The sequence below is a fragment of the Carlito syrichta genome, unplaced genomic scaffold (assembly GCF_000164805.1).
Source record: "Carlito syrichta isolate Samal-C Ts95f unplaced genomic scaffold, Tarsius_syrichta-2.0.1 Scaffold308918, whole genome shotgun sequence".
NCBI classification, from domain to species: domain Eukaryota; kingdom Metazoa; phylum Chordata; class Mammalia; order Primates; family Tarsiidae; genus Carlito; species Carlito syrichta.
Window position 1 is genome coordinate 260,410 of NW_007253014.1, and position 12,841 is coordinate 273,250.

The following is a 12,841-nucleotide window of genomic DNA, read 5'->3' on the forward strand; positions in this document are numbered from 1 at the left end:
TAGGAGCGGGGAGGCCCCCTCCCCCAGCCGCCAGCCCAGGCGGCGCTGTCACTCAGAGGCGGATGGGCCAGCACAGCTGTGGGCCAGGCCCCCTCCCCGCAGCGTGCCTAAACTTAGCCCCCGCCTCAGGCGACCCGGCCCCTCCCCCACCCACTGGCGACGGGCACCACCGGGAGCCTGCCGGGGAGGGCCTCGCGCTGGGGAGGCTGGGGAGCTGCCCTACTTGGGGAGAGTACAAGTGAGAGGGTCAGCCTCTAAGGGGGACCGGTGGGATGGCTCAGCTTGACTGGAGGGAGGACGGGAGAATGGAGAGGTTCTGGAAAGAATAGAAGGAAACTGAGCTCCTGGTTCGGGGCTCAAATGCAAGCAGATTATTAAGGTTTGGGTGCTTGAGATGAAACCTTAGGGTTGGGAGGTCAGGGCTCAAGCTGGGCTTGGGAAGTGAGTTTAGGATCTCAGAAAGGGGTCAGAAATGCGAGTTAGGGCTTAGAAAGGAGTGTGGGGTTATTAATACATTTAAGACTTGCAAAAATATGTTGGTAAGCACGTCAAGGGATATCACTTTACACCCATCAGGTTGGCAAAAGTTAAAAAGAATGCTAACATCCATTGCTGGGCAGGATGCTGGGAAAAGATCACTTTTGTGTTGCTTGTGGAAATTTGCTTGTGAAAACAGGAATTGTTATGGTCTTGCTAGTAAACATTCTGACATGTATGACTTTAAAAAATGCATAACCAGTCCATGCAGTGAGCCATGAGTGTGCCACTGCACTCCATCCTGGGTGACAGAACGAGCCACTGATTTAAAAATAATAGGCCAGGTGCGGTGGCTCACACCTGTGATCCCAGCACTTTAGTAGGTGGAGGTGAGAGGATTGCCTGATTCTGGGGGTTTGAGACCCATCTGGGCAACTTGGCAAGACCTCATCTCTGCAATAAATCAAGAAATTAGCCAGGCGTGATGGTGTGCGCCTGTAGTTCCAGCTACTTGGAAGGCTGAGGCAGAGCCTGAGCCTACAGCAGGTTGAGGCTGAGGTGGCCGTGAGTGCCACTGCACTCCAACCTGGGCAACAGAGTGAGACTCCAATTCAAATAATAATAATAATAATAATAATAACAAAAACAACAACCAGTTCACCCAGTAATTCCACCACCCCTGGGATTCTTCCTCAGAAATAGAAGCTCCAGAAGGTAAGAATATCTGTAGAGGGATGGTGCTTGAAGCACTGTGTGTGGAGAAGGAGTTAGGAGAGAAACTGAATGACCCAAAAATAGGTACATGGCTGGATAAAATGAATGACACCACAGCCACACTCTGGAATACCATGTAGCTCTTAGTTGGAGTCATTAAGAGGTCTTCCAATTGACTAGGATGGAATTCTAGAAGAAAAAGGAGTGAGAAATGCATGATGCAGGAAAGTGTTTATATAATTCTATTGTTTTCTTTTTTGTTTTTTGAGTCAGGGTTTCATCCTGTTACCCAGGCTTGAGTGCAGTGGGACACTCGCGGCTCACGCCACCTCAACCTCCAGGGCTCAGGCGATCCTTCTGCCTCAGCCTCCTGAGTAGCTGGGACTGCAGGCACGTGCCACCACGCCCAACTAATTTTTAAATTTTTCTGTAGAGACAGGGTTTGAGGAGGCTGAGGTGGGAGGATTGCTTGTGGCCAGGAGTTCCAGTTCAGGCTGGGCAACAAAGCGAGACCCATCTCCACAAAGCCAAACCACAACAAAAAGAGGCCACCAAGGTCAGATGTGGTTGGCTCATGCCTGCAATCCCAGCACTTTAGGAGGCTGAGGTGGAAGAATTGCTTGAGGCCAGAAGTTTGAGACCAGCCTGGGCAACATAGCAAGACCCCATCTCTACAAAAAGCAAAAAGAGGCCACTAAATAGTTGAAAACCAGGTTAAGTCTCAAACAGGTATGTTGAGAAGTCATGTTCAGCCACGGGACAGGAAGGGGAGGTCAGGAGATCAGCCAGGTCAGGTGCAAGCCCTGATGCCCCCCACCCCTCCACAGTGGCGGACCTGCTGTACTGGAAGGACACGAGGACGTCAGGAGTGGTCTTCACAGGCCTCATGGTCTCCCTCCTCTGCCTCCTGCACTTTAGCATCGTGTCCGTGGCCGCTCACGTGGCCCTGTTGCTGCTGTGTGGCACCATCTCTCTCAGGGTTTACCGCAAAGTGCTGCAGGCCGTGCACCGGGGGGATGGAGCCAACCCTTTCCAGTGAGAACCCCTGGCCCCTGACCCGAAGCCCTGTCCAAACCCCAGTGCTGATCCGAAGTCACGACCTGTGACCTCAAATCAGGCACCAAATCAGGCCTGGCCCTGATCCTCTCACCTGACCCCCAGCCCTCATCTCTGATCCTAACCTGGTCTCCTTAGCCCTGATCCCTTCTCTCGATCGCGACCTTGACCACAGTCCTCCACTGGCAGTTCCTTTGATTTGCCCCTCGGTCCTAGCTCCGGTCTTCTCCTTGACCGCCATTTCTTACCACCCTAGTTTCAGCCATTCCCCACGCCAGTCGGAGCCTGTCTGAGCTACCCCACACCCCTCTGTCCTCTCAGGGCCTATCTGGACGTGGACTTAACCCTGACTCGGGAGCAGACGGAACGTTTGTCCCAGCAGATTGCATCCCGCGTGGTCTCTGCGGTCACGCAGCTGCGGCATTTCTTCCTGGTAGAAGACCTTGTGGACTCCCTCAAGGTACCCCGATGCCCTTGGCCCTTCCTGGTTCCCACCATTCACCTGGAGACCCTGGCAGGTGGGGAGGGCCATTGCTGGGTACATTCACAGCCTGGGAGTTCCCTGTGGGCTCTGTTGACCCTGACCTTGACCCCCAGCTGGCCCTCCTGTTCTACATCTTGACCTTTGTGGGTGCCGTCTTCAATGGACTGACGCTTCTCATTCTGGGTGAGCGGAGGAAGCTGTGTGGCGGATAGGGAGGTGGGGTGTTGGTGTTTGGTGGGGGACAGGGCTTCAGATGGGACTGTTAATCTCTCGGGAACACCCTCACCCCCATCTCTGTCCCCACAGGAGTGATTGGCTTATTCACTGTCCCCCTGCTATACCGGCAACACCAGGTGAGTGTGGCACATCCCCCATTGCCAGCACCCCAGCCAGACATGGGTGGTCTAACACCTCCCTTCCAGAACCAGGGTCCCATCGATAGATGTCCCAGCCAGACACAGGTGTTCTGGCTGCTGCCTGTTCTCAGTATGCGTTTCGACAGCCAGAGACAGCCATGTTGATTGCTGTCCCTTGACAGAGCCAGGACCTGACTGACATGTCCCAACCCACAGCAGGTGGACTCAACTGATGCTCCTTTCTAAGGATGGGTCCAGTCCAACTGGCGTGTCCTAGCCAGAGAGAGACAGTCTGATTGATGTCTTCTTTCTCTCTCTTTTTGTTTTTTTTTTTGAGTTGGAGTCTCACTCAGTTGCCCAGACTGGAGTGCAGTGGCCGCTCCCGGCCACCGCAGCCTCGACCTGCTGGGCTCCGGCGATCCTTCCGCTCAGCCTTCCAAGTAGCTGGAACTACAGGCGCACACTACCACGCCCCGCTCATTTTTATTTGTTGTAGAGATGAGGTCTCGCCAAGTTGCCCAGGCGGGTCGTGAGTCTTCTTTCTCTGACACAGCTCGAGGCTGAACGACTCTCATCCCAGACAGAAACAGACAGAGAGATGAATGCCTTCTCCTTCTCCCCCTGATACCGCCAGAGACTGACAGATGTATATTTCAGTTGGAGACATGCAGACCAATGGCACCTATTGCCACATGTAGTCTTGATATGACTGATGCCAGCGGCAGGCAGACTGATGGACTGCTCTCACCCCCGAAACAGCCAACGACTGACTCACATGTCAGTTAAAATTGGGTGGCTGCCCAGAACAGGGACATAAGCAGGACCGGCTGACATCCATCCTATCCAGAGACAGGCAGATGGATGGATACTCCCTTCTCCAGCAAAGCTGAGAGCCAGATGACACATGCCCTGCCAGATAGCCCTCACTCTGTCCCTCACAGACCAGAATCACCAAGACTCACAAAGTAAACGATCACTGTGAATTTATTTTATTTTATTTATTTTTTTCGAGACGGAGTCTCACTCTGTTGCCCAGGCTGGAGTGCAGTGGCACGCTCACGCCTTGACCTACCGGGCTCAGGTGATCCTTCTGCCTTGGCCTTCCAGTAGCTGGAATCACAAGTGCGTGCCACCATGGCTGGCTGATTTTTATGATTATTATTATTATAGGGATAAGGCTGCACCAAGTTGCCCAGACTGGGCTCGAACCCCTGGGCTCAAGTTATCCTCTTGCCCCTGCCTCCCAAAGTGCTGGGATTACAAGCATGGGCCACGCCGGCTGGCACTTAAAATTTTTTTTTGTAGAGACAGGGCTTTGCTATATTGTCCAGGCTGGTCTTGAACTGGCCTCAAGCGATCCTCCTGCCTCAGCCTCCCAAGGTGCTGGGACTATGGGCATGAGCCACTATGCTCGGCTCTTAAACTAGCATTTAAACCAATCCACTCACGGACTCATCAACCAACACCAATGCCCTCTGCTCTCACAACACACACATATGCAAAATCACTCAAAGATTAATCACCATGCCCAGGACACAGTCTCCCTGTCAGATCCTTGTGTGTCCACTTAGAGCGTGGCCCAGCTGACTTGGACTCTGACTTCCAACGTACTTTATTAGGTTTAGGACTGAGGGTGGCGTGGGGGTTGAACCCCCTCCAATTTCTTTCCCTCCTCCTTGGTCTCTGCAGGCCCAGATCGACCAGTATGTGGGGTTGGTGACCAATCAGTTGAGCCACATCAAAGCTAAGTAAGAGCATGCAGGGGAGATGGATGGGGGGCGGGGAACGGGGCAGCTTGGCGACCTTTTCTTTTTGCACTCCTTGTCCCCAAATCTCCTGGGGCTGAAATGCCCCCTTCTCAGAGAAGGGCGAGAGACGATTCCAACGCAGGGGCCGGCTCCGCGCTCTCAGCTTGTCCCCCACCCACCTTCCCTCCCAGATGCTTACTCCATCTCTTGCCCCATCTCGTGACCCCACCCATCTCTCCTGCAGGATCCGAGCTAAAATCCCAGGCACCGGAGCCCTTGCCTCTGCTGCAGCCGCCGTCTCCGGACCCAAAGCCAAAGCCGAATGAGAACGGTGTCTCTGCCCGCGGGACGCCTGCCCCCACCCCATGAGCCCTCTGCCCCCACTCCACCTCCCGCCCCTCCCCCCCCTCTCTCCCCTTCGGCCCGAGCCACTTCGCGGTGGGTGTCGGGATCACTCACCCCAGGGAGCCCGCGCAAGTTTCCTGCGCGGCCAGGACTACATTTCCCAAGAGGCTCTGCTCCAAGAGTCCGGGGAAGGCGAGGCACCTTGGCCGCGGGGCCTGCTGGGACTTGTAGTTGACTAGACTGGGCACCGCCCCGCACTTCCGAGACCCCGCCGCTGGAGGCGCCGTGGAGGGGTTGGTGTCTCCTGGCCGCCGCGAGCCCCAACGCCGGGGATTTGCATGGGGCCCAGGGGAGGCCTGAGCTTGGATTTACACTGTAATAAAGACTCCTGTGGAAAACCCAAGGACTCCTGTACTTCCAGACCCTTGCAGCTTTCACCATTTTGCCCTGAAAAGTACTTAAGTCACACTCCAGGAGAGCCCTCCCCATCTCTGGGGAAGAAGCCCCCTCTGCCATCTGTTCAGGCTGTGAAATGATGGAGGGGGAGGACGCTGGGAAATCACACATTCCAGGACTAGCTAAGCCTTGGCAAGCTCTCTGTGGGCTACCATAAAGAGAGAATATCACCAAGTAGGTCGGGTGCAGTAGCTGATGCCTGTAATTCCAGCACCTCCCATGCCCGTGCTCAGGGCAGACATCACCAATGGATCCCACACCCTGCCACCATGCAACCAGCTCAGCTGCGCCCAGACCCACGTGTCCGGTGGCCTCTGGACGGCCCTCCCCCGAAAACAGATCCCAACACCTCCCTCGCCCTACCTGATTTTCAACTCAGGTATGTCCCCGGTGCTCACGTTGTCACGAGGCCAGACACCCTGCACTCCCATCCCTCACCCCCACGGCTAATCAGTAACGAAGCCGTGTCTGGTCTACCTCTCAAATGTCTTTCCTTCTCTCCATCCCAACCGCCCTGGGGCCAAGAATAGGGTGTCGTGGCCTCTCTGGGCCTCAGGTTTCAAAACTGTAAACTGGGATAGGAGGGAGGGGTTTGGGGAGGGAAAGACCGCAAGAGCCTGAAGTCCAAAGATCACAGACCGGAATCCCCGGCTCTGCTATCTCGGCTGTGTGACCTTGAGCAAGTGACTTCACCTCTCAAAGCCTCAGTTTCCTCAAATGGAAAATTGTCACTATCACGATAACAACATGTGAGGCCCTGGGCACAGGACCTGTCATGTAACAAATACTCAGTAAACAGAAGCTGCTGTCGTTAGTTATAACATGGTTCTCCAGACCTCAGTCATTCCCTCATGACTAGCGTGATTTTTTCCCCCCTTTCTTGGGATATCATGACCTTTAAACCACCTGTTCTGCTGTTTTCCGAATATTTTTCTTTAGCTTGGTTTAGTATTTTAAAATAAAACACACGTCTTTCAAAAAGAAATGTTGCTTCACCACCTTGAAAGAAACCAGTATTGCTGGCCAGAAAAGCAGTGAAAATAAACACAAAAATATTAACATTCAAAGAAGTTTGTTTGTGAATCACCTAAAATCATCCCACTCCCCCCCAGCAACACATGACACATTTTAGAAGGTGGATAATGATGTTCCAAGGAGTAATTACAGCCTCAGAATTTGTAGATGGGGGGTTATCTAGCGGCAACTACCTAAATAAAACAGAGACAACTTAGGGAATGTATCCTGAATCTGGATTTCCCAAGCAGGAACAATATTTTAAATTTCCAAATGAAAAAAAAAATGTGAAATGTTATTTCTTTCTTCCTTTTTTTTTTTTTTTGGAGTTGGAGCCGCACTCTGTTACCCAGGCTGGAGGGCAGTGGCACACTCACGGCCACTGCAGCCTTGACCTGCTGGGTTCAGATGATCTGGTGATCCTTCCTCCTCAGCCTTCCAAGGAGCTGGAACCACAGGCGCATACCACCATGCCTGGCTAATTTTTGAAATTTATTGTAGAGATGAAGTCTCGCCAAGTTGCCCAGGCTGGTCTCGAGCCCCTGGGTTCAGGCAATCCTCTTACCTCAGCCTCCCAAGGTGCTGGGATGACAGACATGAGCCATGATGCCCAGCCTAAAACAGCTTTTATTGAGCGCCTCCCACTTGCTTGGTCCAGTGCCAGACTTGTGTGTGTGTGTGTGTGTGTGTGTGTGTGTGTGTCAGAGTCTCACTCTGTCTCCCAGGCTGGAGTGCAGTGGCATGCCCACAGTCACCGCAGCCTCTGCCTGCTGGGCTCAGGCAATCTTTCCGCCTCAGCCTTCCAAGCAGCTAGAACCACAGGTGCACATCACCAAGCCCGGCTATTTTTATTTATTTATCGTAGAGACAAAGTCTTGCCATGTTGCCCAGGCTGGTCTTGAACCTCTGGGCTCAGGCAGTCCTCTCGCCCTGGCCTCCCAAAGTGCTGGTGTGAGCCACCGCGCCTGGCCAGTGCCAGACTTTTACATCACTGATTCCTCCAGTGAAAACAGTTGTACTAGCCCTATTATACAGATGGGAAAACTGAGACTCGAAGAAGGATAGTGATAATATTTCTTCCTTCATCCCATAGATATTGACCGAACACCTACTGTGTGCTCAAGCTTTTTTTAGGCCCAGGGATACAGCAATAAGTAAAAAACAAAGTTCATAGTTTAATGAAGTTGATACCCTAGCTGGGGTAGACAAGTAATAAGCAAACAGACATCGAATATGGCAGGTGGTGATCAGGGCGGTGGGGAAGAGTCTAGCAGGGTAAGGGGATAGAGTGACAGGGCTTGCTATTTTAAACTGGGTGGTCAGGGAAGGCCTCCCTGAGTGGTGATATTTGAGCAGAGGACAGAGGGACGGGAGGCAGTGAGCCATGGGAACACGCGGAGACAGGCGATCCAGGCTGGGCCATCAACAAGCCTCCCTGTGGAGTTATCGGGCCTGGTGTGTGCAGCAAGACACCTGCAGGCCCAAAGCCAAGATTATGAGGGAAGAGGAGCAGGGGTCAGGGTCCGAGGGGTGAGAGGGGCTAGATTATAGGGACTTGTAAACCGGGGTGAGGCTGGGAGCAGTGGCTAACACCTATAATCCCAGCACTTTGGGAGGCAGAGGTGAGAGGATTACCTGAGCTCACGGATTCAAGACCGGACTGGGCAACTTGGGGAGACCTCATCTCTACAATAAATTAAAAAACTAGCCGAGTGTGGTGGCACGTGCCTGTAGTTCCAGCTACTTGAAAGGTTGAGGCAGAAGGAGCCCAGCAGGTCGAGGCTGCCGTGGCCATGAGCGTGCCACTGTACTCCAGCCTGGGCGAGAGTGAGACTCCAACTCAAGAAAAAAAATAAAAACAAAAACCGGGGTGAGATCTTTGAATGTTACTCTAAGATGAAAGTCGTCGGAGAGTTTCATGAGCAAATATCGTTTTGTCAAAGCAGTAAACGAATCACCTTTTTTGTAAAGAAAGTGATGACACAGCCTGTCATCCCGCGCCTTTGGGAGGCTGAGGTGAGTGGATTGCCTGAGCCCGCGGGTTCGAGACCCGCCTGGGCAGCGAGACCTCATCTCTACAATAAAAAAAAAAAAAAAAAAAAGTCAGCCGAGCGTGGTAGCGCATGCCTGTAATTCCGGCTACTCGGAAGGCTGAGGCGGAAGGATCGCCGGAGCCCGGCAGGACGAGGCTGCGGTGGCCGGGAGCGGCCACTGCACTCCGGTCTGGGCGACAGAGTGAGACTCCAACTCAAAAAAAAAAAAAAAAAAAGAAAGTGATGACACAGGTTCGATTCCCCCAGGTGGACGGGCTGTGGGTACCGTGGGTGGTACGATCCGTTTCTGAGTCTGTTTTCCTAACCATCAAACGCAGACACAGAAAAGGATGATCTCTAGTCTCTAAAGCCGAGGGCTACCGGATGTGTGTCATCACCAGCACCTGGGACAGTGCCCGGGACTCTGCAGAGGCTCAAGAAACCGCGAAGGAACACCGGGTTCCGGAGGTCCCCCGCAGTTCCACAAAAGAACGGCAGGTGTCGCGCCAGCCCGATAGCCGCCGGCCCCGCGCCTCCGAGGCCGGGCTGAATCAGACTCTAACAGGCACCCACTCACTCCTCCGCAGGAGAACTCGGAATTTTCCAGGAAGGCGCTTCTGAAGGCCGGATGATGAGTCTCTCTTTTTAAAAAGCTGACTTTTCACTTTGGAAAAAGGGGCTCCAGGGCTCTTGAGCAGCCATCCCGGTCCCGGGACGCCGCTTCCCAGAATGCGCGGCGTTATGTAAATGAGGCGGTTTTGCGAGCGAGAATGATTCGTGCCACGCGAGGTGAAGACAACGTTTTTCGAGAGCGTCTGTCGTGAGGCTCAGACGGGTGGAATATAGAGCCGTGGAAATCAACCCTCCGGCACCTTCCCAAGGAATGCGACCACAACTCTAAAAGGTAGGCCTTTGCGGACCTTATATAGCTGCTTAGAAGCACGTTTTCCCTGCCCGGATGATCCTCAGTGGTCTGGGGTGCAGGCTTCAAACCTGTAGCTGTCTAGCGACAGAGTGGTTCAATTCCACCTTTCGGGCGTCAGCCGCTTCCTTCGCCGTGTCTTTCCCCTTTCCCTTTTGGGGAACGTCCGGGAGACGCCCCTCTGGCCAGCACGGGAGAGGTCGCGGCGGTCCCGCGCGTCGCTGTTGATGATCTCCGCCTGGGGTTACCTTTTTCCCCTCCCCGGGAATATGAAAGACCACCCCACAAGACAAACAGCGACAGTCAACAAGAATACATCCTGTCTTTCAAAATCACCGAAAGAGCGAGGCTGGCATGTTCACTGTCTGACTCTATGACAGTTTCTTCACCTTCTTGTTCAAATGTTAGTGAGATGCTTTGATCGTCAGGATTTGCTCAATAAAAGCCTTATTGCTAAAAAAAAAAAATCGAAGAAAAACTCATTTACACAGTTCTAGGATATTTACAGCTTGGAATTCTCGTGGGTTTCTCCTGTCATCTGCTTACTCATTGATTTAGTCACGCAGGCACTGATAAGTCAGTCCAGTATCTGCTCACTTGCTCATTGTCACCCCCTCTTTAAACTTGCTGAGTGGCTGCCTGACCCTGCCGCGGGCGGTGCTGGGCACACAGGGGTGATGACAACCCTGGCCCCGGCCTCATGGTGCAGTCAGCCCAGTGGGAGAGACAGATATGCAACCGTCATGTCATTACACATGTCATTAACAACGACAAAGTGCTACCTGCTGGGAAGGAAGGGGACAGAGGGAGGGAAAGGACACCTGACCTGGTGGGGAACATAAGAGCAGACGCCGGAGGGGCGAGAGGAGGGAAGATGCTGGGATCTTCCGGGATCAGGGTGGCACCAGTCATGGTGATGGGGGGGGTGGTCCCCGCACCCTCACTTTGAGCTACCACTGGCAGGCACCATCTCAGGGACTCCTCACAACAGCCTCATTCTGCTGGTGGGGAAACTGAGCCTCGGAAGCTGAAGTCTCCCGTCTGAGGTCACCCAGCTTGGGCAGGCTTCCAGCCCCGGGGGCTCTCAAGCCACTGGCCCACACTCTTTATGACTGCCATGGATTGTCCTCCCCGCTGGTCGCCTCCTGAATGTCCCTCGAATCCTTTCCTCCTCTGTCCTGTGGCCCTGTCCCTGTCCCCAGGGTCCCCACCTGAGCTTCCTCACTGTCTCCTGTCCCCGTCATGCTCCTCTCCCTCCCAACCACCCTCAGCCTGGGAGCTAGAGGGGTCTCCGTAAAACCAACCCTGCATGCTCAGAACCTGCTATGTCTCAAAGCCTCTCATGCTCAAAACCTGCCATGACTCCCCAGTGCCCTCAAGAGAGATAAACGCCTCAGCCTGGGAGTGTAACTACCCACAGGATCTGTTCCCCGCTGACCTTTCTCTCCATACCTCTTGCTCCTGTTGCAATGAACCTCTAGCTCCCTTGGTGTATCAAGCCTCTCCCCACCACCAGGACTTTGCACGTGCTGTTTTCCTGGCCACAGCCTGCTTCTCTTCCCTTCCAGGCATCCTCTAGGACTCTAGCTCTGCGGTTCCCTCCTTCGGGAGGTCTTTCCTGACTCCCAGTCCAAGCGAGGTGCCCCTGCCGGGCTCCCCCAATCCCGCCTACTTTGAGTTATCCCTGACTGGGGACAGGTCTGTGACCGCCACAAGATCATAAGTCCTGGGAGAGCAGGGCTTGGCGCTCAGTTGCTGCAGAGCCCCCAACACTGCCCAGCACAGGAGTGGACCCAAAGCAGGTGCTTGGCTCCTTTCTTGAATGAACGAATAAATTGGGCTGAGCATGGTGGCTCACGCCCGTAATCTCCGCTCTTTGGGAGGCCAAGGCAGGAGGATCTCTGGAGGCCAGGAGTTTGGGTCCAGGCTGGGCAACACCGTGAGACTCTGTTTCTACGAAATTGTTTAAAAAAGTAGAAATAAATCAATCAATCGATTTCACCATGACATCTTCCTCTGCTTATTCATTTACGAAGCCATCTGAGTGACCACGGAGGTGTCACCTTCATTCCCGGAGTTGGGGGTTTTGCAATAGGGGCGGCTCCATGTTGTCTTTGTTTTTTTTGTTTGTTTGTTTGTTTGTTTTTTGAGTTGGAGTCTCACTCTGTCACCCAGACTGGAGTGCAGCCTCGACCTGCTGGGCTCCGGCGATCCTTCCGCCTCAGCCTTCCAAGTAGCTGGAATTACAGGCACGCGCTGCCATGCCCAGCTAAACTTTTTTTGATTTATTGTAGAGATGAAGTCTCACCAAGTTGCCCAGGTGGGTCTCGAACCCGCGTACTCAGGCAATACTCTCACCTCAGCCTCCCAAAGTGCTGGGATTACAGGCTGAGCCACCGAGCCCGGCTGTATGTTGTCTTTGAATAGATAAAATGACTTTTTTTTTTTTTCTCAGGTTGGCCCCACTTTGTTCATAGCCCAAAAGAAATGGTGACATTAAAAAAAAGGAAATATATTTTTGGGGTAAAGGGGCCCCAGTTCTTATAGTTCTAATAACCAAAGGACCCCTCATCATGAGTCTGAGTGGGCTTTAGTGGTTTGCTGTGCAAATTTCTCAGTTTTCTCCTGTGTATGCTTTTTTAGCTCTGTCATCTCTGTTCTTCACCCATCAGAGAGTCCCAGCCGGGCTCAGTGGTTCAGCCTCTAATCCCGCGCCTTTGGGAGGCTGAGGTGAGTGGATTGCCTGAGCCCACAGGTTCGAGACCCCCCTGGGCAACTTGGCGAGACCTCATCTCTACAATAAATCAAAATGAGCCGGGCGTGGTAGCACGCGCCTGTAGTTCCAGCTACTTGGAAGGCTGAGGCGGAAGGATCGCCGGAGCCCAGCAGGTCGAGGCTGCGGTGGCTGGAAGCGTGCCAGTGCACTCTGGTCTGGGGGACTGAGTGAGACTCCAACTAAAAAAAAAAAAAAAAAGAAACCTGTCACCAGTGTAATCTGTGACCCTACCTCTGAAGGTTGGCATTCTGCCCCGACTTTTTCCTTAGTAGACGGTGTTGCCTGGGTGTACAGGAAGTTCTCCTGACCGTCTAGCTCCCTTTTATCCTGCTGTAGGTCAATTCACTAACAAGAGTTCCTGCATGTGTGTGTGTGTGTGTGTGTGTGTGGTACCCCCAGCAATCTAACCTCAATCCCACTTACTGAAAGGAAGCTGGGTCATGGGTGTCAGGAGAAAACA

The 12,841-nt window shown here is 53.3% G+C and overlaps 1 protein-coding gene across 2 annotated transcripts in view; it reads left to right on the forward strand.

Moving 5' to 3' along the window:
* Positions 1 to 5,583, forward strand: part of RTN2 (reticulon 2) — a 9,697-nt gene extending 4,114 nt beyond the window's left edge. Inside the window, exons 5-10 of one of the 2 annotated variants that reach the window (XM_021716768.1) lie at positions 2,019 to 2,226; positions 2,569 to 2,707; positions 2,845 to 2,914; positions 3,038 to 3,084; positions 4,777 to 4,835; positions 5,080 to 5,583. In XM_021716768.1, coding sequence (XP_021572443.1) covers positions 2,019 to 2,226; positions 2,569 to 2,707; positions 2,845 to 2,914; positions 3,038 to 3,084; positions 4,777 to 4,835; positions 5,080 to 5,161 — 605 coding nt within the window. In that variant the 3' untranslated portion in view covers positions 5,162 to 5,583. The remainder of the gene's footprint in view (positions 1 to 2,018; positions 2,227 to 2,568; positions 2,708 to 2,844; positions 2,915 to 3,037; positions 3,085 to 4,776; positions 4,836 to 5,079) is intronic. The other variant, XM_008066417.2, reaches the window with a different exon arrangement.
* Positions 5,584 to 12,841: the final 7,258 nt, after the last annotated feature.